Source organism: Hippichthys cyanospilos, chromosome 17 (genome assembly GCF_059441005.1).
Source record: "Hippichthys cyanospilos isolate Australia breed blue-spotted pipefish chromosome 17, RoL_Hcya_1.0, whole genome shotgun sequence".
NCBI classification, from domain to species: domain Eukaryota; kingdom Metazoa; phylum Chordata; class Actinopteri; order Syngnathiformes; family Syngnathidae; genus Hippichthys; species Hippichthys cyanospilos.
Genome location: NC_142385.1, coordinates 10,089,772 through 10,115,474, shown reverse-complemented (window position 1 = coordinate 10,115,474; position 25,703 = coordinate 10,089,772). Strand labels below are relative to the sequence as shown.

Here is a 25,703-nt window from a genome sequence, read left to right as displayed (position 1 = left end):
GGCGGAGGAAGCCGTAACGTCTGGAAATGTCTGGCAAACGGGGAATAGGTGGACATCATGCAGATGTGCGTGGTGGAGATGATGGAGAGGCCCGGTAAGCCGCTCTTCCACCTGGAGCATTACATCGAGGGAAAGTACATCAAGTATAACTCAAATTCGGGCTTCGTGCGGGACGACAATATCAGACTGACGCCGCAGGTTAGTTGATAGTTGACTTTATATTCGTCCAGATGTGACAGTTCTAACACGTCTGTTGTGCATCAGGCATTTAGCCACTTCAGCTTTGAGCGTTCTGGCCACCAGTTGATCGTGGTGGACATCCAGGGCGTGGGCGATCTCTACACCGACCCTCAGATCCATACGGAAAAGGGAACTGACTTTGGCGATGGGAATTTGGGTATGTTATGTTTAGGGTTTGGCTGACACGGATATTTGTTTCTTTTAGATTGATGCTAATTTTTGGCAGAAAAAAATACTGATTACAGTTTGAGCGGCCAATTAATTTAAACAATTTTAATGAATAAAATAGCATTGTTTTCTGAACGCATTTCAGTTATATGCAGACTTTCACTATCCACAATTTGGCCTGGTACCTATCTACTGTGAATAGCAGGGGTCAACTAAAAATATATAGTTTTAAAAAAAAAAAAATGTTCCACACAGAATGCATTGTATTGCGCACTTAATGAGATTTGCTTTGTTTTGGATGTTAGGTCCGTAGAATTTAACAAATACAAGTGTGTAGGGATGCAAGTATCAAATATTTTTGGAATTTGGATATCCCACAGAAAATTTGAATCAAATATCGAGTATTTAGATTAAAAATGTTATATATTTTTGCTTTGTGAGGAAAAAAAAAACCACTTTTAAAAACCATGAGATATTCCCATGATATTATGATAGACCAACTTTTATACAGTTTTAATAAGAAAATTATTTTTACTTAAAAACTCCGCCAAATGTCTGCCCATAAATTTTGGTCTAAGCGACAATTTTGCTGGCTGAAAAAGTGTATATAAGTCAGTGTGGTTTATTAAAAGTGATCAGTAGGAACAGCAACTTTGTCAAGCTGTGAGCATCAAATTGTGCTGAGTCATTTACGTCTACTATGCCAGCCTATATGGAGCAGTTATTTGTTGCTACCTAGCAGCTTTTACATGCTAGACTCAGCCATAAGAAAACAGTAAACGGTAGCACCAGTGTCACCAATGTCAACATTATGAAGATGTTTGTTAGCACCATGAATTAGCAATTGAACATGAACTTCGACCAAAAATGTGTCGTTTTATATCTGGAGACGTGAAGGCACGGTTACAGTAGAAAGACTAGTGAAGCTTTTATGCTATGACACACTGCCGGGGACAACTTCAAAATATGTTCTTTACAGTATAGGCCCATATTTTATTTGGTAAAATACGGTTTATTTTCAAGTCGGCCGTCTCAGCGCACTCCTCAACCATTCGGTGCGTCGAGAACAGTATAGTCACAGATCTTTGTGCGGGCAGGCGTACGAGGCATGGCGCTCTTCTTCCATTCCCACCTGTGCAACAAGATTTGCAAAAGCATGGACCTGACGCCTTTCGACCTGTCCCCGGCCGAGAGGCAGCAGCTGGACTGCACCAACAAACTGCTGGTCGGCTATCACCTTCTCACTTGCGCCTCCGTCACGTCAGCTCCTCTTGACATTTTGCTCGTCTTTAGAAATCAGCCAAGACGGTGCTGAGAGGCTGCGAGGAGCAGTGCGGGTCGCCCCGCGTCCGCACCATGTCCGGGAGCCGGGCGCCGCCGCTGCTGTCCCGCCTGTCGGAGACGTCATCTATGGACGAAAGCAACAGCGATGTGGACTCGGTGCCTTGCTCCCCCCTGGTAGCGCCCGTGTGCATGGGAAGGTCCCCGGCTGGTGTGTATGCTTAGCGTTCAGCACCTGAAAACCGATTAATCGATTAATCGACTCGGTTTAAAATCAAGTAATGAGTTAAGTAACGACATTAGTTTTTAAAAGACACAGAGACAACACTGATGCGAAAAATTGGGGCAAACTACGGAAGAGGAATGGGGCGAGTGATTCACTTCAAGTCAGAATTTTGACTTGAATGCCATAATTATGAATGTATTCTCACAATTCTGACTTTAAATTTTGACTGTAAAGTGGGAACCCTCTCAGAAGTCTCGAGTTTGATCTCAGAATTGTGTCTTTATTCTCAGTTTAGAGTCAGAAATTTGGCTTTAAAATCAGAATATTCAGTCTATTCTCAGAGTTCTCACTTCATTCCAAGAATTTTTCAGAAATCTCCAACTTTTAACTGACAGTTCTGGCTTCAAACCCGAATTTTGACTTTAAGGTGAGATTTCTGAGAATAAATTGAAAATTCACTTTTTGAGAATTCAAAATTCTGACTTGATTCGGAGAACTCTCATTTTAAAATAGAAGTTTGCCTTTAAACTAAAGAACTTTTGCAGTAGAAATTGGTGGAAATTGTCACTTCAAAGTAAGTGTTGTGGCTCTATTCTCAGAATTCTCATTCTGAGATTAAAGTTAGAATTATACTTAAATGTCAGGTTTCTGATTTTTACCCGAGTGGGGATTCTCACGTTAAAGTCCGAATTCTGACTTTAAAGTGAGGATTCTGGGGATAAAGTCATAACTCTCACTTTAACATCAAGCCTGATTTTAAAGTCTGAAACTTTAGAACAAACTCAAATTTTTCACTTTAAAAAGTCAGAAATCTGTCTTTAAAACATGATCTCTGAGTTTAAAGTGAGAATTCTGACAATATAGTCAAACGTCTTAGAAGAATCATGACAACACTTTTTTTTTAACTTTACTGTAATCCTCCCCCATAGCAAACTAGCACCCACGTTCACAAAATTGAGACATATAAAGTAAATGAAATGGATTTAATTTGGCTTTAATACATACACTGGCAAATGTCATGTATAATCACTAAACAAAAAAACGTCCCAACATGTCGACAAGAATCGAACGATTGCATTTATTTCTTTTAACAGGCTTATCCTTCACTGGCATGTACGAACAGGACCGCCTTGACAATGCAGGGGAACATCGGGTAAAAAAATGGAACTTTTAATTACTAATAGTGGTCCCATGATATGAAATCTCACATTTATGGGCTCTGCGCACGTAGGAGTCAGACAGCGGCGGGGACAGCGGCTACCCTAGCGAGAGGAGGAGTGAGGGAGACCCCAACGACCACCCAGATGGGGTAAACAGATGTGTTTTGATTGATCTTTTCCTCCTGCTGTTATGTATTTCATTCTCATATCTCCACACAACCGGTCGTTTTTATGACGCGTGTCTTATTTCAAAACGCCGTAGGCCCGCCACCGCTACCAAAGACATTATTCCGAGTCGGACGAGGACAGTGTCAGACGGGTAAAGCAACATACCAGACGCCGGTGTGCCATATTTAATCAATTAATCATCACCGTAGGGGGGGTGGGGTCAATCCACCTCTTCGATACATCTTTGTCCCCTCACATTTCACCCATCCTTTGCCTTCTTGCACTAGAGGGTGCTGGTTGCTCAAAGAACTGAAATTCATACAACCAAAGTTCTGTCACCGTGCAGCATGAAATACAGATAACGGACAAAAGTTTGAGTCAACATTACACCTACGAGTAATTATTTAGTTGAGGTAAGGATGCGCAGGTATTTCTGCAGCATACTCACCAAAAATTGTCTTGGTAATAAAGTGCCATCCCAAGACTTTTGTCCATGTACTGTAAATCCAGCATAAGAGATTTGATTCCAATTACAGTTTACAAAAGAATCAAAAAGAAACCAAAACAACCACCAACCTCTTCTACTTTGTGTGTATGTTTGTGTGATCCCAAGGGTGTATGTGTGTTTTTTTTGTAATTCTTTGTGAGATATATTTGCGTTTGTGTGTGTGTGTTTCCATTTGTTAGACTGCACTAGTGCTTCTCAAATAGTGCAGCAGGCCCTCCCGCGGGGGTGCGAGGTGATGCGGGGGAGGGGGGGGTCACCCCAGGGGAAAAAGGCTTTGTTTTTGTCATGTGAAGTGTCATTGCAATAAAATAAGAATGTTCTTTTTGATGCACTTGTAACCCATATAAACGCTGTAAAAAATTAATAGTTGTTGAAAGTCGATTTATATTGCTTTTTCTTTTGTTAAAATTAAAAAGGATACAGGTTTAGATTTAGTTTTACGCTTTTTATAGATAAACAACTTTATAGAGCGCGTCGAATGGGGGGGTAAGAAAAGTTTTTTTCTTTCCTAGTAGGGGCTTGGCGAAATATAATTGAGAAGCACTGGACTACACAGATCTGATCAGGTTTTGCAATTAATGCAAAATCGTGATCTGCAATAATTTCATAAATTGCCTATTGATCAATTACGTCATTGATCAGATCTGCAAAAAAAAACATGCTTATGCAAATCTTTTTCACTCCAAGCTGCCATTGTTAACAATACAAGGTTTCTTGAATACTGTTAGTTTTTTTTTTTTTTTTAATAATTGTTTATAATTCATATTTTTTAAAAGCATTTTGGGGAGAATTTAGTTTGTGTCCATGCTTAGCCACGTTTAGTTATTTGTGGGCTGGTCCTGGATCAGATCGATGACAGATTTTTAAAAAAAATTTTTTAGCTTGCTGATCAGCCGCGTGAAGCCTAGTTTGTATTTGTGTGTATGTGTATGCCTTTGCCTCATGTTCCCCTGCTTCCATGCCCGCCTCTTCTGTGATTTCTTCATTCATAGCAACATGGATGTACTCCTCAATTATCAAGTCGAGGGGTACGATCCTGCATGAGTGTGCTTCATCAATGAAACTGCAGATGAACTGTTTGTTTTTTGTTTTTTTTCAATACACAGCTGACAGAGGAGAAGTGGAGCTTCTTCCATTCATCCCGCGCTCACGTGCACAGATCCTCCTGCGTGGCCACAGAGGTGGAGCGACTCAGTTCGCTGATGCAGAAGCGCATCGGGCAGTCCATTCTGGGGAAGGTGAAAAGTTACTATTGAATCTTTTTAAAATGAATTATTCTATTGATTATTCCATTGAATAATTGAGTAATCAACCCCCCCCAAATATTTATTACTTTGATCGTTTTTTTTAAAATGATCATTTAATTTGAGTCAAAATGAGTGGGAATAAACTATCATTGCATTTACACACGTGAATTTCAATACATAATAAACAATATTTGTGCAATTGCCATTAGCACTAGCATGCTAGCGATTACCTTTTAGTTCAAAGCTACATACTATTAAAGTTACTTACAATGCTTCAACAAAACTACATGAGTAAACAAGAGTGGAGCTGTCAGTTAGATACTATCAGGTGAATTTCTTGTTCTTTTTCTGCTAAATCAATGTTTTTTGACCACAAAAATAGTATCAGCTCCTCAGCCACTAGGTGCTGCACCAAGACAACAAATGGATCCGTATGGCAAGGTGGCTTTGTTTATTGGTATTATTTCGTTTACTGTAGCAATGGTATGGCAGGTCCTCTGCAATAATTGAATATGAATTTACTTGTGTGTGGTTTTTTTTTGTAATATCTGCAAACTTTTTACATTTCTTTGTTGCGTGCGCCTGCAAAAGAAAGTCCATGTAGACATTGTTCGCGCAAACATGATTCCGACAGAGCTTCCAGTCTTATTGACCTACTTTTGAAGTCGGCTTACCCAACTTGGTCAACTACCCCTCCCCCTGACCCTGGTGAATCTTCACGCCTAAAAAATGATCTAGGTAGTCCGAAAAAAATAACTCGATTGCCACGTGTTTATATTTTCATATATTTGATTGTGCTGTCAAGCCTTTTGTTTGTTACTGATGATAACAGACACCTTTTACAAAAGCGATAACCAGAAAAGAAGTTTCAGTGTTGACTCGAATATTCCTGGTGTGCAGGTTCACCTAGCCATGGTGCGCTACCACGAGGCGGGACGCTTCTGCGAGAAGGACGAGCAATGGGACGAGGACTCGGCCATGTTCCACCTGGAGCGCGCCGCCCAGTGCGGCGAGCTGGAAGCCATCGTGGCCATCGGCCAGTGCTGCCTCCAGCTGCCCCACCACATCCTGCCCAACATGCGGCTAGAGGTGGGACTTCCTCTTCCGCTCTCTGTTCTCTCAACCCTCTCTTGACCCTTGATGTTGGCCCATCGCATTCAGGAAAACGCAGGAAACCGGATGAGAGGCTTTAAGTATCTACTGCAGGCTGCCGAAGCCGGCGACAGATTTTCAATGATCACGGTGGCTCGAGCTTTTGACACAGGAGTTAATCTGTCAGCTGACAGGTGGGTCAGCAAGGCCTCAAAAAGTGTCTTTGCTATTACTGCCCTCTGGTGGACATATGTATGTACGTCAATAATATCACTTTCCCTTTTTTTACGGCAACAGACAGCAGGATTGGGTGGAGGCGATCCGTTGGTATGATAAAGCATTGAACATGGATGAGCACGACGAGAGCGGCGAGTTTGACGGCATACAAGATGAGCCTCGTTACCTCCTGCTGGCCAGAGAGGCTGAGATGTTCATGGTGGGGGGCTACAACCTTGCGGCCGACCCACAGAAAGCAGGTAGAGATGGCAAAATTGCAAACTTGTATCGTAAGAGTTGGATTAAGTATAGGAGTGGAGGTTTTCCCCCTTCCCTTAACATCTTGCATCTTCTCCCTGCAGGTGACCTGTTCACAGAAGCCGCAGAAGCAGCCATGGAGGCCATGAAAGGGCGCTCGGCAAACCAGTACTACATGAAAGCCGAGGAAGCTTGGGCGTTGATGGAGGAGTAACTCCGCGTATGCACACTTTTACCACTTAAAAAGAAAGGCTTCACGTGTCCTGTCTGACCCTGAAGGTGTTGCGTTTACATCTTTTTTTACAAAACAGGTTTTTAGATAACGGTGCTTTGCGTGTGTTGCATGTTTAAGCCTTCCAGCATTTGAGCATGATCGAGTTTTCTGCGGCGCAAGATTTTCATTGAGGGGGGTGCTGTTTCAATGTTAAATTTGTCTTCTGTGAATGTGGTTCGTGGAGCCAAAACAGTACAATTGTTTACGTTATACTTTTCTATTGGAAGAGCAGATATTAAAAAGGCTTACATTAAGTGACTGTAAAAAAATAAAAAAAAATAAAGTTTGCATTGAATTCAATGAGTAAATGTTTGATGTGGAGTTTTTATTTTTAGCAACTGTTTCCCAACAAAAACGGTCTGTGGTTGGTAAACTAATATTAAAAAACATTCACATTAAAGGGAAAGCATTGAAAGAAAACCCAACTTTAAAAAGATGGATAATTGATCCATTTTGGGTTTAAAGTTGAAACCAATACATAATACCAAATATAGTAAATTACTTTTATAGCGCACCAACTGCCCATTATGATAATGATCTCATACGAAAAACTGGAGTGCTCTACAATAGAGATTAAACTTTAATCATTAAAGCAAAATGAAACAACACGTTACACAACTTTAACAGCAAAGAAATCAGCACAATACATATTACGACCCAATTTGTTTGATATTATATACCTACATAATGCTCACATGCTGTATCGGTAGCGTGGCCGAGCGGTCTAAGGCGCTGGATTAAGGCTCCAGTCTCTTCGGGGGCGTGGGTTCGAATCCCACCGCTGCCAGTATCTTTTTTTTCTCGACGTGTTGCGTGCACTTTATTCAACATAACTTTATCTCCCATTTTGACAAGTAACAAAGGTAAAAGATGAACAGAACCAAAACGCCGAGTCGTATTTTTCTGACCCGCTTTGCATTGTGGGCTCGCTTCCCACGTGTCGAATGTGGATCCGAGTCAACATGGTGCTTACTTCGTGCGTGTATGAGCTCCTTCTTCCACTGCTTCGTCCGCGCTGTCGGACACATGTCACGCTGATGAGATAGCTCTCACATTCGGATAATTGTAGGTAATATATGTATATTGTTACCGTGATCTTCGGTACGTTTTAATTTACGTTTAAAAAGAGGCCCGTCTGCTCGCCCAGTTTTATTTCAACCGGCATGTGTGAATCAAAGCTAGGCGGCTATGCTAAAGATGCTAACCAGCGGCAACTTCAACGTCAGATCACTTCGTCATGTTTACGCGTGTTATTAAAACATTTTGTCCTTTGCGTGGGCTTCGTGCAGTTCGTTTTATAATGCACACGCTGTGGTATTTTGTTGTTTTTTTACTACTTTCTTGGAGTTAAGTGAAGGCCCGTTTGACAAATTGCAGTGTTTTGCTAATGTGCTAGCACACATCGAAATAAGATTTGCTTTTGGGAGTAATTGCTCGAAATGGGCTTAAAATTCAAAGTAATCGCTGACTGGTGATGTTAGCTAGCTTGTTTTAATGTGTTTACACCTTGGGAAGCATTTTGGATTCGATGTCACCGTCTTGCATCACCTGGCTGACCTCATCATTATCAGTGTTTACCTGCTTCTATTAGCATTTTAGCTCTGATTCGTCACATGCATGTTGCATTGAGGCATTAAAATGCTCATTTGCGACTTTAAACATTTGATTTCCAGGCGGTTGGAAATTTATTTGCTCTGCCATTGTGCAAGATGGAAAATTGTGTTCCTTTCAAGCTGTTTGTCACCTTTTAAAACTAACATGGTAAATGTATTGTTTTTTGTTTGTTTCTTTACAAAAACGTGGCTCTGAGCATGATATGTTACATAACTCAAAGTGTTAAACTATATGTATACATATGCTTGTCTCTGAAAGGTTGGATTCACTCTCCCTACACCTCCTTTCCCCTCTTCCCTCGGATTCCTAAAATATGGCCAGCGGTGATGACGACGACCCCATTATAGAGGAGGTATACACTCACTGGAAGAGATGATGCTGTTGAATCAATCAGAAGTGTTTACTTTATTTTTCTACCCGCAGATTGACGTTTATCTTGCCAAAAGCCTCGCGGAGAAACTTTATCTACTCCAGGTAGGTTTTTCCTCTTTCTGGTATTGCTACTGTGGTTCAATAGATAGCCTTTAAAGGTGCTTTAAGGAATTTAAATGTTAAAAATGTGTTTTACAGGCTTTAAACTTGATGTATACAAAAGAGCACAGATAGTAATCCTATTTAGGCATTTACAATAGTCCATACTTGGGCCCCAAAGTAAAATGCTGCATTTGATGAAGGTGGGGTTGCATTTATCGCCCTCAGATTGTCCCATTTCTGACCTCAAAGTGTTTGAGGTTAACGTAAACAATAAAGATGGCTCAATATGATGATTTTTTTTGGGTGGGTGGAATATATTTTTTTTCCAGACAGCTAAGTTCAAAGAGATATTTTCGTGCGCTTTTACTAGTTGACGGTGGGATTTCCTACCTTCTTTGAATGCAGCGCATGACCAGATTATACATCAGAGGAATTTGATGATTGGAGAAGGCTCAAAATATCTCTTGATTTGAAAATAGATCAACCACTGGCCTCACTTTTACTCATAAGGTAAAAGGAGCAGACAGATTTGACAAAATACGTCAGCGGCACATGAAAAAATAGCCTTCAAGGCACAAACGTTCTTGTACTAGTTGTGCAAGAAACTTGTAGCATCCCTTTATTGCACCATTTAAAGTGCTTATTTTTTTTTAAGTCTTTGCTCCAAAAATAAAAATACATTAAAATCAGTGATGTAATGAATTACTGACCTAACAAAGGCCCTAATACAATTATTTCAAATATTCCACTTTGAAACCTTTTTGGACGGAAACAATACATATTTTGTGTTTGTTCCTTGAAAAAAAAGCAATGGTTGTTGATCTGATAAAAACAGCATCAAACATAAAAAGAAAATATGACAAATTTTATAGCTATTGTAAAGTAACAAATGACAATCATTATGTACAAACTCTATAGTTAGACGAGATGTTTGTTATATGACATCTTATAGAAATAAAATAGGTTTTATAGGCATTATTTTTCATTTATTTGTCCAGATGCAAATAAGATATAGAACATTTTTCCTCAGCATTTACCTTCACATAAATTGTTGGAGGAAAATGATGTCAAAATAAGGAAAAAAAAAAAAAAAAAATTTAGGCAGGTCCTAGCTGTCACATTTTTTCCTGTTCCAGTACCCCGTGCGACCATCCATCATGACCTACGACGACGTCAGGCTTTTGGCTGCTAAAATCAAACCCAAACAACAGCGGGTAAATGGAAAACTTTGAATCCACACTGTCTGACTCTATTGTAAAACTAATCCAGGAAGTCTTAAGTTGTGACTTTGTTGCTAGGTGGAGCTGCAGATGGCCATGGATACCAACAGCCCCAACTATTGTCGCAGCAAGGGCGAGCAAATTGCGCTGAATGTGGACGGCACCGGCTACGAGGAGAACAACACCTATTCAGTGTATGTTTTATGGCTAAATGGGCTTGCTCCAGAACATGTTTAGTGTGTTAATTGTGTTACGCTCTAAAAAGTCCACTAGATGTCGCTCTCTTCAAAGTACGCACGCAATTTACAGTTCCTCAAAACATTGGCAGTTTTTCACTCGAAAAAAATGGATAATGCATATTTTTTAGGGTCTCACTGTGCAAAAAATAGGTTTGTCATTGTTTCAATTAAACAGTAATCGACATGTGGTCATTTAAACTGATTATTTCCTTGATGTAACAAAGCACTTTTTGCTTGTCCATTGACGCTGATGTCTTTTGTGCAGGAAAATGATGGACAATCAGACCTTCTCGTCTATCCAAGCCACGACCAACACCTCTCGCTATGCTGCTGCCATCTTTCGAAAAGGTTTCAACTTGTCTTTATTATTGGAAAAAAAGCTAATATGTGTGTCGGAGGAAAATGTTGTGAAAGGATACATTGTGGTTATCCTAATAATTGTATATTTTTCTACATGGCGTAAAAACATTTGGTTCTATCTGGCAAATTATGATACGTTTTGATTAAAAACATGAAATTTAATTGAAAGTCACATTTTTGGAGATCATCCTATTTATTTATTTTTTTTTTAAATTGTCAATAGGTGAACTTCACGTGACGCCCTTGACAGGAATCCTACAGATGAGGCCCAGCTTTGCGTACCTTGACAAGGCTGATAACAAAACCAGAGAACGAGAAGCCGCCAATGAAGGTGCCCTTTGAATTTTTTTCTCCCCGTATTTAAAAAAATGTCTCATTTTCCATTTGTTGGCTCTGTGCATCCACACAGGCGGAGATTCGTCCCAGGACGAAGGCGAGGAAGAAGCCAAGGCCATTTCGGTAAGCGCTTGCTTTCCCAATTTTTCCTGGCGCCAAGTCAGCCAGAGGTTATACACGTGCATATGCTGCACCCTTCAAATACTTATATATATTGTGAATTTTCTATTTACTAAATGTTACTAAAACACTTAAGAACAATACATACATCCTATTCAGTATTAAATCATTCAATCCCAGTCACTTTTCAAAAGAAAGCCTCTACTGTACCTGCCATTTTCGATGGTTTTGACTGATCTTTGAAGGTGCACACACTGGTGTGTTATATGGCAATAGAATCAAGGGACTATCAAAAGTAAGATTAGACTGCACTGTCTAATCAAATGTAAAACCTAGCTCCTTTTTCTAAACAGAACTAATTTCTTGACTCTCACACTAATACTTTTTGCTTTTGTTACAGCTCAAACATCTAATCAACTAGCGCGCAACACATCAAAAGGGGATTTGATTTCAAAATAACGTTTATTTGCCAAAAGAACACCATGAAACCTGTTAATTTACATTTGTCATATACTTCTTTGGGTCTTACTTTAGTGGCTTTGTTTTTATAGCACAAAATGGCTTTTAAGCAGTAGAGATACATCAAACCTTTGAGATAACCTTTGTTTGGGGGGAAAAAAAAATCAAGAAACATAACATTTGCGCGTGAAACTTATTAATTTAAAAAGACATTTCCACGTTTTTGGTAGCAAACGAGTTAAATAGTATACAATAAAAGTGCATGTGTGTTCAACAGCTTACCTCACTGAACTGAAGGCCTTCACCACGTCGAAATTAGGCAAGAAAACAAACAAAAAAAAACTATGCCCGCTCCAAACGCATCATATCTACTTTGTTTTTTTGTTTGTTCTTTTTCGTAGGTGAGATTTGCTCGGCCCGAGTCAGAACAAGCGCGCCAGAGGAGGATCCAGTCGTACGAGTTCCTCCAGAAAAAGCAAGCTGAAGAGCCCTGGATCCATTTGCAGTACCACGGCATCAAGGTAGCGCAGCATGACAAGTTCGCGGCTAGGATTGCACTCAATAGTCCTGATGTAAATCTGCCATTCCGTTTTGCATCAGGACGGGCGCTCGGAACATGAAAGGCAGTACTTGTTCTGTCAGAACATGGACTCCTCAGACAACTCTGAGCTGGTTAAATCGCCCAAGTGAGTTCTTGATGCATCTTTAACTTAATTTGCATACAAGTTTGAGACAAGATTTCTCGAATTGGAGCGCACATGCTATTCATTTTTTCAGCTTCGTACATGATGTTTCCCTACTTCTCACTAATGATAAAAATGTGTTTCAATAATGCTCAAAAATGTTTGCCCTTGCAGGGAGTACCTCACAATGCTAATGCCACCATTGGCAGAGGAAAAATTGTAAGTGTTCATTTTTTTATTTCTCACTGTAGTTTTGACACATTTGAATGAACAAGATCCACATCCTGTCGTTTATGTCTGTGCCGTAGCGTGAAGCCCATCGGTCCTAGCAACGTGCTCTCCATGGCTCAGCTGCGCACGCTGCCGCTGTCCGAGCAGATCAAGACGCTGATGAAGAACGGTGAGATAGCATCACAAATATATGAATGCATCGAGCTCATTGTGTGTTTACGTGATCAAGATGAGTAATTCGCTGTTTCCTGGTTACCAAAATTGTGTGTAGGGCCTGGCCAATATAGATTTTTTTTTTTTATAAGGCAGATGACGATATTTGACGAATTTTAACATTTTTAATGAATTAACATTATTTCAGTAACCAATAATGTTACCTGTGTTGAGGACATCAAGCTAAAATTAAAATAATTGGCTGTATGGACAGTTTTTGACCGGTCCCAATCAGTCGATTTAATCAGTCATTAGTCATTGATTTTATTTTGTTCATTTGTCTCATTAAAGAACTGTTTGATTTATTATTTAAGACATTAGTAAAATATTTTAGTTCAGAAATGTACTGATTTCCCAATACTGATTTTTATATATTACATTGGTAATACGTTTCCCACAAATTTAATTTACTTTCATTATTTTATGGCTTCATTTTTGCTTTTATTTATGATTGCCCAACTGCGTCAGTATAGCAATGATTCAAAACACAAAATCATTGCAATTTTGTAAAGATCAGGAAAAAAAAACATGGGCCTGTGACATTTCTAAATAAATAAACAGTCTCCAGACACATCAGCTACAACAGCTGTGTGATAAAATGATTTTGTGGTCTTTTCTCTCTGGTGTGTGATTCTGCAGTCAAGGTGATCCAGTTCGCCAGTCTAATGGGCCTGATGGCTTCCGGCACCGACTCCACCGCCGTGCTGCGCTGCATCCAGCAGGTGGCGTTGCTCGTCCAGGGCAATTGGGTGGTGAAGAGGTACAAGGCTCAGCACACTCTCTTTGATTATGGTTGGATCCAGCTGAGTTTTAATGCTTACATGTTGTGCTTTCAGTGATGTTCTGTATCCCAAAAACACGTGTAGTCCTCACAGCGGCGTTCCGGCTGACGTCCTATGTCGCGGCAGAGACTTTGTGGTGAGGCACTTCATCACTTTATTTTTTTGGGGCAAGAAAAAGTCAACCCTTTAGAAAAAAAAAATATATATATATATATATATAAAAGAAACAGTCATAAATTATGATCTGATGGTTATTTAAATGGTTATTCCACATATTCAGCTTATTTAGTTTAGTAACAAAAAAAATAATTAATGCAATAAAATATGTTTTTATGTTCAATTAATACTTTTAAAAATACGTATTTTGTGTAGCTTCCTGTCAACTGAAAATTACATCACCTCTAGTCTGGTAACAACCAATCACGGCTCACCCTTTGCTCATGTGATATTCACAAGATGAGCTGTGCATTACTTAAGCCTTGAGCACATGTGATATCTTTTTCAGCTGTCTTCCAATGGTAAATGTATTTCTAAATAGCATTCATTTCAATAATAATTTAAAAATAATTAAGTCATCAAGTAAGTGCGTGTATATTTATAATGACCACTGTATTTGTTTGGCACATAAACTTTCAAATGTTTTGCATTTTACACACTTGCTTGGAAGTGAACAACTGATTAAACCTTCTTTTATACTTTTTTTTTTTTCATATTTGTTACTATGCAGATGTGGCGGTTCACTCTGGAGCGTTCCCTGATGAGGAAGGAAGTGGCGGCCATAATCAAAGTAAGCCTCTGTTTTTCTTATCAGCCATGTATACAAAAAAAGCCCTCTAGCAAACATAAAGGATACTAAAGTTTGTGTTCTCACTTGCTCCTCTTTGCAGCTTCCTCCGGAGGATGTGAAAGATTTCCTGGAGCAGGTGGCCGTGCCGCGTGTCAACCGCGGCTGGGAGTTCCTGCTGCCCGCCGACACCGAGTTTATCAAGAAACACGCCGACGTGGCCCACCGCCAGCAAATGTTGTGGACGGGCATCCAGAGCAAGTGGGTCACGCCGCAAGTTGTCACCAAGGAAACGAGATTGGCCTTTTTTGCAACATTTTGCTCTGGTTTTTGCCTTTTCAAGGTTGGAAAAAGTCTTCAACTTCTCAAAAGACGACTTCCTGCCAAAGAATTCTCCGCAGCCTGGTGCGTAGTAAGATACTTCACTCAGTAGTACAGATCTTTAATGCATCACTGTCAAGTTTAGAAGTAGAAGACAAATTCATTGTTTTACTCATTGTAATCATAAACCTCACTAAATAACCAATTATATATATATATATATATATATATATATATATATATATATATATATATATATATATATATACATAAAAAATTACAACCAATTATAATAGTAATGCTTATTGCTTTTGACATGAGTTAATAATAATGAAAGCAGTGACAGGCCATTGAGATTAAAAAAATATCATAGTAATCCTTATAACAATTATTGTAATAATAATTTCTGCTCATGATAATAATAATACTCGTAAAGTGTAATTGTAATTTTTTAAGTCTACGAAAAATGGTGATCTAGGGACTGTGATTGAAGTGACTTCGCAACACCTTATCGGCTGTCTTGGAGCAGTTTTACGTTCAGAAAGTAGACATTACAAATGAGAGAAATAGAAAAATTCCATTTATTTAGTTATTCTCAAATTATTCGTCTTTTTTGGGGGGAATTTTGAGTGTCAAAAAAACTAGTGGTATCTGCACTTGGTATCGGTGACCAGGCAACAGTTGAATACTCCTACTGGTATCAATCTGAAAAAAAAGTGGTTTTGAAATTTCTTAGTAGTAAAGATAATGGGGATAAATTCATAATATTAAGAGTTATGTATCATAGTGATTATCATCAACTCCTGTTATGTTGCAGGTCATATTGACCACTTTGGAAAATTTAGACGCGACCAAACTTAGTCTCCGATCTTTTTTTTTTTTTTTTTTGTCTTTTTAATTCCATTGTATTGTTTTATGTGATTTATTTTTATTTTTATGATTAACTGTTGAAGTGGTTCACATTGGCCCATGAACATTGTTCTTAAGAAACAAACACAACTGGAGGGTTAATGCATCCAGTAAGGTCTTTAATTTGCCACGATCATTGCAAATATTAATAATAGAACCTAACGCTCATAACAATTATATTCTTGTAATAATGATGATTTAAATTAGCAATTCCAACCGAAGCTCAAAAAAGCAATTTTAACTGAGTGAATTAAACGTAGCAAGTGATTCTAATGAGTTTAAAGTGTAAATATCAACGCAGCAAATGTTTTTGGGGTCCAGCAGAGCCGATCCACATCAGCGGCGAGCAGCGCCTGAAGTTGGCGCAGAATCGAGCGCAGGAGAAGCAAGCGTCTCTCCAAAAAGATCTGGACGCCAAGCGAGCAGGAAGTAACGGCGGCGGCGGCGGCGGCGGCCTCCGCATCAAAGAGGAGCCCCTCAGCGACGGTGAGGCGGAGCCCATGGACACGTCCGCTCCTCCGTCGTCCTTGTCGACTATCCCGAACGGCTCCCTCAACGGCTACGCCGGCGCCGAGCACGCAAACGGCGGCGGCGGCCCCGCCGGCGAGCCCTACCCGGAGCTCTTGGACTTTGTGACAAAGACCTTCGGGAAGAATCCCGTGTTGACGCTCAACGAGCTGAAGAGGCTCTTCAGCCTCCACCTGGCCACCATGCCGGCCGGCCACATCCCCTTCGGACCCGTGTCGGACCACATGTTGCAGAAAGCCGTGCTGCTCAGTCGCTGCAAGCAGATCATGGTGCCTGTGAGTATTTCTTGCAAATTAATATTTCAAAAAAAATGTCTGGACTGCAAAGACGCTCAAATATATCTGGGGGATTGAATGAGTTAAACAAGTCAAGTTTTGCAAAACCATCCTTGGGCTGAACCTGAGCGGATCATATTTAGTCATCAAACTGAGACATTCTGGTAACCTAAACAGCACCAAGCGGAACATTATCTATTCAGCTGAACAAAAGCAATCATCTGTGTGGAACCAAGAGAACCTTATTTGGTAAAATGAGAACAACCATATTTGGTCAGCAAGGCAGGACCTTTTTTTGAATACCTGAGAAGAACCTTAGTGGAAGTAAGAAACTGAGTCCTTAAGCACCAGGGGTGAAGTTACATGTTGGCCACTCCTTCAACTCCACTTTCTGGCTACTGTTTTGTGCACCACTACACCTCGGAGGACATTTTTGATAACTGTGATTTTTCCGTCACTTTTACAAATATGCAGCATCCTGCAACATCTTAGACCCCTTGCATAATAGTAATATAAATGGCTTATGCATAATATAAAGAATATAGTATTTCATGAAACCCTGACTGTGCATGGCGACTACTGACAAAAAAAATCTTTGAGATACGCCCCTGTTAAACCACCCAAAGATTTGTGATTTTCAGCAAGCTTCTCCCTCTGTCCTTTAGAACAAGGATGGATAGACACGTCTCACTCTGAACATTGCCTGATACGTCTTGTGTTTTGACTGCGCTTTATCGCTTTCATAAATTTATCAGATTTGCCGCCATGTCTGGGAGTCAAAGTCTTGCATTCCAAGTTGCGGGTTAAGTCTTATCCCAGCAGCCTAGAGAGGATTGGAAGTGGCGTGGTGGGGACCGGTGGTACCAATGGATGCACGCCACATTTATTAGGCGACCGAGCGATTAGCTTCGACGCTAAGCTCATTACGTCTGCTAGAGTCGCTAAACTGGCAGGGGGGCCGACCTGGAAGGGACTGACCTGCCTCCTGTCAAGAGGCCAGGGAACACAGACAGTGTCTGCCCTTTTGCTTCCAGCTGGCTATTTTCGGATCTTTGCGACTTCATTTGGACTACTTCAAACTCAACTTTGTCTGGCTGCTAATTTATGCCAGGCTAGACTACATTACGAATTGTAATTGGTGGAGTAGAAACATTTGGTCGTTATTCACCTGGATTATTATATTCGGTTACCTGAGCCGAACCGTGTTGGGTTACCCGAGCTGTAGCCTTCCTGGTGACCGTTTTTGGAAGCACATATTTTATTCTGGGCAAAACATTGCTAAATACGATTCCAATAAGATTATGGTTTTGCCAAGTTTTGTAAGCATACTGAAGTGGAACTGATAACCTGTGTAAAACCAGGAACCGCTTGGTAACCTCAACAGAACTGCAAAACTACCCTGGAACATTTTTTGTTGAATAGGACCACATGAACCAGACAGACTACACTAGGAAAAGAAACCACACGTAAACACTTCTGATCTTTTGCCGTACACGCAGAATCATAAACTTGGTGTAGCACGGATGGTGCGCAACTTTGAGTATTTATGGCAAAATGAACTTGAGCTGCATTGTGAGAAAAAGCAAACAGCCGCCTCCAACGCTTTAACTGGTGCAGCATTCACTGACTGCTCACAATGTGGGAAACCTGATAAACACTTAACACTTAATGAACACAAAACATGAAAAATTCACAAAGAAATTTGTATCCGTTCTATTTCCCTTTTTTTTTTTTTTTACAATGCTGCCAAACTGTTGGTGCGTCCTATACACAATAACATAGAAAATACTAGTATTTAACCCTAAAATTAAGGGTGCGTCTTATACACGAGTGGGTCCTATATTTGGGGAATTACGGTAGCTGACTTCAGTTGAAATGAAAGATGCTCCTCTGTACATTTCTTCAACTTGTTTCTTTTTTCCCCAATCGTAGTTTCCCGCTCTGACAACGGCTTCGGCCGACGAGCAAAAGGTGTTTGGCTTGTGGGAGACCGGAGAGAACGTCGACAAGGTAAATCGGAAAAGAAAAAAATATCGGCTTACTAGCTAGTTCTAGAAAAAGAAAAAACTAACTCATCTTCATGTTAAGCTAATTTCTTTCTTCCGGGCGTTCATAGCACCGGCGTCTTCTCTATGAGATGTTCACCAAAACGTATCGCGTGAAACGGACCGCGGTGCAAGCCCGGCTCGGCGAAGAGTTTGGCGACGTCTCCAAAACCGAACTGGACCGGCTGCTAAAAGTGAGCGCATGCCGCCTAAACGGGGAGCGGTGTTCTTTAAGCGATAAATAAATAAATCCTAACTTTTTTTTTTCTTTGTCCTAGGAATGCTGTAGCAGCCACGGCGGCATGTGGTACCTGAAGGGAACCATCAAGTCATGACCCAAACAACCCGCCCCCAGAAGGCACATTTAGCCAATCACAGTGTCCCAAGGGAGCGCGGCCGAGGTGAGAGCCGGTCGCGGCCGGTCACGACGAAGTTGCCGTGTGCCGCTTGGAACGGTGGAAAAAAAAAAAGGAAGGAGTAAGGCTTGAAACACAAATGCCTCATTTAGTTTTTTTTTTTTTTTGGTTCCGATGGACCTTTTTGAAGGCTGCACAGCCACTATTATGCATTCATCCATTCACATTAAGGTGTAGAATGTCATAATCCACAAGACACAAGTAGCCTCAATTACGAAATCACCAGATGGCACTTTTTTTTTTTTAAACACATAACCAAAATCAAGACTTTAAGTAGTTAATTTCAGACATCATGCATCTGTACTCATGGTCCAAATGGCAGTGGTTAAAAAGCGTGGACAAAAAATTGAACTGCTTTTTCGTTGCTTTTATTCAAATGTTAAAAAAAAAACAAAAACGGTTGTGGATGATCAATAAAAACATTTAATTGAAAGTTGATTTTATTGCTCTTGAGACAAAGTTGTGATATGTTTGGTCATTAACTGCTACAATGCAACCAAAGACATGACTCTTTCCCAAGCGGCGTTTTATAGTTTGATACGATAAATATGCTTAATCGGATATACTAAGCTATGTAAACAATAATTGCGGCTCAGAAGAGCGACATTCGGCTTTTTCTTTTTTTTAAATGAACTTAGCATTAGCATCATTCACAAACATACCTGATTTCGAAAAAAAAAGACAAGACATAATTAGCTAACTAAACAGCCAGGCGATCAAAACGTTCATGTGGTCATCTGACATACATTTATAATCAAGTATTGGCTCAGGAATATTTGTTGCATAATATGAAGCACCATCACTTTTTCTTCTTTCACTAAGACTGTCAAAGTTTTTATGTTCTATGTAATTTCTTATTTTACTTTGAAGGATTAAATGGCTTCAAGCCTATTAGCGATTGCAGGGATTAAGGAAAAAGTGCTCAAAAATAATAAATTAGTAATCCTGTAATTCTTTTGCTGACATGCACAGCTTCCATAAACAAGGTGCGAACCAAGAGGAAGTAGTTTACTAAAACAGTAGGTGTCGCCAACTTAATTTTCTCACTATGCGTGGCAAACGTTCAGACAGTCAGGCAAAAACATCTATTCCTGTCAAAATGTTGCCCCCGATCCAAAAAAGAAAGAGAAAATAGTCTTGAATCTCTTTAAGGCCATATCGCCCAGCCCCAGAGAAATAGTTCTAAATCAAAGTTTCCATTGGAAGTCATTGAAGATTGCAATCATCTGGTGAAACTTACAAAGTAGCAGAAGTCTTTTTTTTTTTTTTTTTTCCTGCTCGCGTTTATTGCATCAGGTGCAGGTTGGCCTGTCCCTGTTCTCCAGGTCCTCTTTGGTTTTCTGGATGCGAGCGAAAATCTTCCGGAACAGCGCCTTGTACTCAGGCTGGTGGAACCCGCTTTGGTAGTCCACGGTCTGGACGGCCTTGTGGCTCACCTCCTCCTCTTCTTCTTCTTGATGTTGCTTTAATCCAAAGTGCCTTAATAGCCGCTCATATTTGACCTGCAAGGCGCTGTACTGCGCGTCCAACTCGTTGAGCAGAGAGATGCCGCCGCCTTGCGTCTTCCCGGCCCGCCGGGCGCACCAGCACTCGTGCTCGGCGGCGCGCTTGTTTTTCAGGAGACCCTCGCTGGCCCATCGCTTGAGGGGCCGGCGACCCCGGGGGGACAAGTCGCCGGGCTCGACTTCTCCGACGCCCTCTTCCTCCTCCTCCGGGAGAGCGTACGCCACGTTCAGGCGGGAGAAGGATTCGGACTTCCAAAGGTGACGAAGCTCCTCCGTCTCTCGCTCCAACTCAGACACTCGCATCTGTGCGCACAAAACAAGTAAGTGTCAAAAATGAGCGTTGCCATTTATATTTTTACTTACTAATTAAACGCTGTAAAAAATAAGCACGTTATTTAAAAAAATAAAAAGCGGCATCAAGGCTTTTTCTCATATAAAATAGGATCTGGCACCCGGGCCTTGAGTTTGATACTTGTGTTTTCGGCCTTTTGAGTTTGGTACTCCATCCACATTTGAATCCAAGTATGCGGCCTAACGTATGTAAGTGTGTAAACCAGAGTGCATATTAGGAAATAAACAATTTCAGCTTAATTTAGCAGCTAATCGAAAGCAAAAAAATAACTTTTTTGCGGGGTAATTATAAAGCAGTTATAAAATAGGCGCAGACGTAAGTGTGGATGTACATTGTGCCTCGTCGTACCCTGCACGTCTCCATGCCAGCCAGCTGCTGCTCGAGCGCGGCGTTTTGCCTGCTCAAAAGCCCCGCCTCCCGCTCGGCTTCCTCCCGCCGCGCGCGTTCCCTGTCGTATTGAGCCTGGAGGCCGCGCAGCGAGCGGCGCAGTGACGCCTGCTGCTCCTCGTGCCATTGCTGCACGCTGTGGTGCGATTCCGTGCCGAGCCAGGGATCTTCTGGGTCGCCGTTGCGTTGCCTGCATGCAGATGCTTATGTAAATATGGGAAAAATATGCAGTATTTGTAAAATACACCAACTTCATGCTTATACTTAACGGATTACTGCATAATGTAAAAAAGTGAGCTACTAAAAATGACAGAATACAAATGTTTTTGCTAAAATTGCTCAGCCTTTTTTTATATTTACTACTAGAGTCAGGTGTATGTTGTGGTAAAAGCTTGTTTACAAATGGTAAATGAATAAATAACAATAACTATATACATATTTTGCTTTTAAAGCTGAAAGTAAAAGTCTGGTGTGGCGGAAATTGTGTAATAGGCACTTTGCACTCTTGAGCTAAGAGGATTTTTCCACTTATCTCAACCTTATTATACAGCACATCAGTCATCATACTGAAGTTTTATCTGAGTGTCCTAACACACAAGCGACGATAAGCTGACGTAACACGTACAGCGCTTCATTTTTTCTACTTTTCATGTTGCGGCATGATTCCGAACTTAGATCGAACACATTGGGAAGTCTTGACAAACCGCAAAGTCAAATTACGACCCCAAAAAATAAATAAATAAATAAAACATACCGGTCCTCACTTGATGTCATTCGGTGTAACCTGAAGTGTAGAAAGAGCGGCGGGTTGAAACCTGAGTTTTTGCAGTTCCTCCAGACTCTGGGCGCCGCGCCACCTCCGCTGGCCCCCTTGGGGGAGCTGCGGGGCCCCCAGCTTCATGTCGTCCACCTGCCGCTGCAGCTCGTCCACGCGCGTCTGCAGCGCCTCCGCGGTTTCCGTCAGCCTGCGTTGAACAAAAGACACCAAATTTCGTTTGGAGCTCAATTAATTCAAGCCCAATTTTCCGATTTTCAACGTCTATAGCCGTCGATGGCAGTAGACGTGTCTGAAAAAAGATGCGTTAGGTTCGAACCCGTGGATCTTGTGCTGGGCGGCGCGATTGTCATGAGTCAGTTCGCAGTTGGTCCGTTCCAGCTCGCGAGACGCCACGTCCAGCTGCTCGTAAACTCTGGCGTGTTGGTCGTTCACCTGCCGCAGATGCTCCACCTGTTTGCCCAGGTACTGGACCACAGCAAGAAGAAGAAAAAAATCAATAAACATCAGCAAAAAATGTCACAGAGCGCAAGAATACATTTCCGTGCACTTGGCGCCTAAGTCCGACCCAAAAATTTCGAGGGGATGTGTTTGGTGCAGGATTCGGTTAAAACACAACAACTGCTGTAACGTAACCAGGGATCAATGATAAAAAAAAAAATATGCATGGCTTAGGATGGAAACTTAAGAAAAAAAAAACACTAAGAAGAATAAGTAGTGGAATGGGATGGCTTTGGTGCTGGATTTAGTTAAATCACAACTCGTGTAAATTAACTGGGACTTATGTAAAAAAATGTACATGGCTCAGGATGGAAACATGAAAAAAATAATAATGGAAGGACAATAGGTAAATTTTTGAAGGGGAGTCGTTTGATGCTGGATTTAGTCAAATCACAACAACTAGTGTAAACTAATTGAGATCGATGGAAAAAATGTGCATGACTTAAGATGGAATATTAAAAAGGAAAAAAATATAGGAATGATATGTAGATAGGTAACATTTTTAAAGGGGATGTGTTCGGTGCAGGATTTAGTCAAATCACAACTGTGTAAACTAACCGGGACCTAATGGGGGGGAAATAAAATGTGCGAGGCTTAAGATGAAAATTTAAAAAGGGGATAAGTGTAGTGCAGAATTTTAGTTAAAACAACAACTGGTGTAAACTAACCAGGGAACTATGAAAAAAAAAATGTGTGGCTTAAGATGGAATGTTTAAAAAAAATAGGGAAAATAAATGAGTAACTCTTTGGATGCGTGCGTTTGGTTTAGGATTTAGTTAAAGCACAACAACTGCTGTAAACTAATAACCAATAACAACCGTGTGCCTTAGGATGGAAACTTAAAAAGAAAAACACAACGGGGAAAAAAAATACATACTTTTGAGGGTAGTGTTTTTGGTGTAGGATTCAGTTAAATAACTTGCGTAAACTAACCAGGAAGCCATGAATGTTAAAAATGGGCGTGGCTTGAGATGGAACCTTAAAAAATAAACATCCATTTTGAAAAATTGAATCATTTCACAAATAATTCCATGCTATGTGCCATTGCTGCATTTCACAATTGAAATGACCGTAGCTACTATCAGAATATTTTTTTCTCCTGAAAAACTCTTATTTTATGCGCATTCCCCTGCCTGACAGCCAACAGAAAAACAACGAAAACAATCGTATCAAAATGTGCACTATCTCCAAATGTGAAGCGTTTATCTTATCAGAGCAGCAATTTGAAGCTGTTGTCAAGGAACATTGCCTTCCCGGTGACAACGCCGAAGCGCGCAAGTGTGTTTATGTGCCATGACGTCAACATTTGTGGATTAATTCACCGCGCGAGTGGCGAGAAGTCCTCGCCGCTCAGACAAAGCACACTTAAGGACATTCAAGTAATCCGCGGCGGTCCAAATAGTCCGCTAACTGTTGACTTCCGTCTCGGGGATTACGTTGGTGGCAAAACATGACTCAACTACAATTATTGCATGCGTGCAATTTTTAAATCTGTGGGGAAAAAAACAAGTTCAATATATCCTAACGTCACTCATTCACTGCCCATCATGGCTATAGATCCACTTTTAGTGTCTTGGCAAAAATGTTCTGGATGGAAAACGTTACATGCGCCCCCATGCGTCGATTTATTTGTAATTTTTTTGGGCCACAATATGCTTAACCATCCTGCTATTTTGCGGGTCAAACTGACCCATTCGGAAGTTAATGTTGACTAGTTTTTCTGAACAAGACTTACGTATAATCAACCTGAATTAAAAATGCTGTTTGTATACAATTTTGTGTGTGTCTTTTACTTGCAATGTTTTTTGAAATGTTCCTATTTTTTTGATCAGCAAAACCTGTGTCAAACTGAGACAGGAAGTTATTAATATTCCAGAGAAATTAATGTCACAGGTATACATTATATATTGCATTTGTTACTTTGTGAGGGGGTTTCCACACACACAAAACTGAGTTGTTAATATTTTTGGATAATTAAAACACACCCTCCGGGTCATACTGACCCAGAGACATTCTTTCTGTTCCTGAGAAATAATCATAAAACAATGGTTAAAACTAAATATTGGCTTTGGATTACAAACATTTTGGTATCTAAACATACCCCGGGTCAAAGTGACCCAGGGACAATATATGATATCTGATTATCGTAACCACGGTGCCAGGGGGATATTACCTCAATTTCCTGCACTTGCTCCTGATTGGTGGAATACATCTGCTGAAGTCCCTGTTCCAGCTCATGGTTCCTCTCCAGCAGCGACTTGCCCAGCTCGGCGGCCAGCTGAAGATCTGCGGGAGAAAGTGCGCTTTTGCTACGGACGGTGATTGAGGAGAACCGAGGCAAGGCTCGGATCACATTCTGACTGACAACCATTAGCAAAGCAAAAATGTCATTTAAAAAATATTTTTATAATATTAGTAGTACATTATTAGATTATTGGTATATTTGTACAGTACACTGTTCCTTTATTACATCGTGGTTTCATATTGCAACTTCACCCTATCGTGAAGATTCATTAAAGGCCATAACTTTTTATTTATTGCAGGTTTACATTGATATGTTTCTTGTATTTTTTTCTTCCTTTACAAAAAAAAATTCAGTAAATATCCAACCTCTACAACATGGATTTTTATTTACAATCATTTCCATTGCAGGTTTACCTCACTATTTTTCTTAATATTTATCCTCATACCAGACAAAAAATATACATTTTCTGTATTTTTGTTGTTAAATGAAGATAACAAACTAGAAATAGAAAGGGATAAAAAAAGGGGGGGGGGGGGGTCAATCTACTTTGCAGGTTATTACCGTTATTGCGGTATTTTTTGGCACATAAAAACGCGATAAACGAGGGATCGCGACATAGGATTCATTTCGACAGCAAACGTTGATTTTTGAGAGAGCTTTCGACTATTTACATTAGTCACAGAAAAAAGCACGTTTGAGCAATCTTTTTTTAACCTTTTCGAGAAAAAAATAAATAACCACCTCAGATTCAACCATCCTTTCACCTTGGAAAAAAAGGTAAAAATACGACTGCTTAAATGAGAGTCTTTTTTTTTATCAGAGTGACTGAACGAGTTCGTTGAAGACAGCATGTAAAGGTTACCGTGCTCGAGGTCTTGCTTGTCATACCAGGGCTCTTCCTCCTTCAACTCGAACTCCTCTTCCTCACTCATGTCCGTCAACATTTTGGCGGGCGGCTAAGCTACAATTTCAACAAATGCTCCACCGGATTAACATGACGAACGCCTACGCGATTTTGTTGCTCCAAAAATTGCGGCGGCTCATTGTTCTGATTTGCTGCAGCCGGTGTACCGGTGCACGAGCATCACCTA

General features: G+C 40.6%; 3 protein-coding genes, 2 long non-coding RNA genes and 1 other non-coding gene across 12 annotated transcripts in view; 3 read left to right on the top strand and 3 right to left on the bottom strand.

Moving 5' to 3' along the window:
- The window catches only part of eef2k (eukaryotic elongation factor 2 kinase), a 13,677-nt gene extending 6,531 nt beyond the window's left edge, over positions 1 to 7,146 (top strand). The window contains exons 8-19 of one of the 2 annotated variants that reach the window (XM_088438590.1): positions 49 to 198; positions 265 to 397; positions 1,506 to 1,633; positions 1,702 to 1,900; positions 3,010 to 3,068; positions 3,147 to 3,224; positions 3,338 to 3,394; positions 4,858 to 4,989; positions 5,899 to 6,087; positions 6,160 to 6,284; positions 6,388 to 6,566; positions 6,669 to 7,146. In XM_088438590.1, the coding sequence (XP_088294716.1) occupies positions 49 to 198; positions 265 to 397; positions 1,506 to 1,633; positions 1,702 to 1,900; positions 3,010 to 3,068; positions 3,147 to 3,224; positions 3,338 to 3,394; positions 4,858 to 4,989; positions 5,899 to 6,087; positions 6,160 to 6,284; positions 6,388 to 6,566; positions 6,669 to 6,778 (1,539 nt within the window). In that variant the 3' untranslated portion in view covers positions 6,779 to 7,146. The remainder of the gene's footprint in view (positions 1 to 48; positions 199 to 264; positions 398 to 1,505; positions 1,634 to 1,701; positions 1,901 to 3,009; positions 3,069 to 3,146; positions 3,225 to 3,337; positions 3,395 to 4,857; positions 4,990 to 5,898; positions 6,088 to 6,159; positions 6,285 to 6,387; positions 6,567 to 6,668) is intronic. The other variant, XM_088438591.1, reaches the window with a different exon arrangement.
- Positions 1,433 to 12,166, bottom strand: LOC148409563 (uncharacterized). Its single transcript, XR_015868343.1, has 3 exons — positions 11,943 to 12,166; positions 1,646 to 1,924; positions 1,433 to 1,540 (listed from the first exon to the last, which is right to left on the bottom strand). It is a non-coding gene; the product is annotated as an uncharacterized LOC148409563 (long non-coding RNA).
- Positions 3,416 to 9,485, bottom strand: LOC148409564 (uncharacterized). Its single transcript, XR_015868341.1, has 2 exons — positions 9,317 to 9,485; positions 3,416 to 4,980 (listed from the first exon to the last, which is right to left on the bottom strand). It is a non-coding gene; the product is annotated as an uncharacterized LOC148409564 (long non-coding RNA).
- Positions 7,544 to 7,625, top strand: trnal-aag (transfer RNA leucine (anticodon AAG)). The gene has a single exon. It is a non-coding gene; the product is annotated as a tRNA-Leu (tRNA).
- On the top strand, positions 7,558 to 19,285 carry polr3e (polymerase (RNA) III (DNA directed) polypeptide E). 4 transcript variants are annotated; one of them, XM_088438593.1, is made up of 21 exons: positions 7,558 to 7,907; positions 8,711 to 8,804; positions 8,876 to 8,926; positions 10,063 to 10,140; positions 10,225 to 10,340; positions 10,651 to 10,733; positions 10,969 to 11,076; positions 11,155 to 11,204; positions 12,062 to 12,181; positions 12,261 to 12,346; positions 12,518 to 12,562; positions 12,652 to 12,743; positions 13,427 to 13,547; positions 13,624 to 13,705; positions 14,297 to 14,356; positions 14,457 to 14,614; positions 14,697 to 14,758; positions 15,905 to 16,386; positions 18,319 to 18,396; positions 18,503 to 18,625; positions 18,710 to 19,285. In XM_088438593.1, exons 2-21 carry the CDS (start codon positions 8,766 to 8,768, stop codon positions 18,764 to 18,766), a joined length of 2,091 nt encoding a protein of 696 aa, XP_088294719.1. In that variant the 5' UTR covers positions 7,558 to 7,907; positions 8,711 to 8,765; the 3' UTR covers positions 18,767 to 19,285. The 4 variants fall into 4 exon arrangements, with proteins under 4 accessions (XP_088294719.1, XP_088294718.1, XP_088294721.1 ...); XM_088438592.1 differs by having other exon boundaries at positions 7,559 to 7,903; XM_088438595.1 differs by having other exon boundaries at positions 7,561 to 7,903; positions 15,908 to 16,386.
- On the bottom strand, positions 19,194 to 25,703 carry LOC148409561 (cerebellar degeneration-related protein 2-like). 3 transcript variants are annotated; one of them, XM_088438605.1, is made up of 6 exons: positions 25,475 to 25,703; positions 24,541 to 24,653; positions 22,186 to 22,334; positions 21,856 to 22,056; positions 21,053 to 21,281; positions 19,194 to 20,655 (listed from the first exon to the last, which is right to left on the bottom strand). In XM_088438605.1, exons 1-6 carry the CDS (start codon positions 25,554 to 25,556, stop codon positions 20,140 to 20,142), a joined length of 1,290 nt encoding a protein of 429 aa, XP_088294731.1. In that variant the 5' UTR covers positions 25,557 to 25,703; the 3' UTR covers positions 19,194 to 20,139. The 3 variants fall into 3 exon arrangements, with proteins under 3 accessions (XP_088294731.1, XP_088294732.1, XP_088294733.1); XM_088438606.1 differs by having other exon boundaries at positions 21,907 to 22,056; XM_088438607.1 differs by lacking the exon at positions 25,475 to 25,703 and adding an exon at positions 25,354 to 25,408.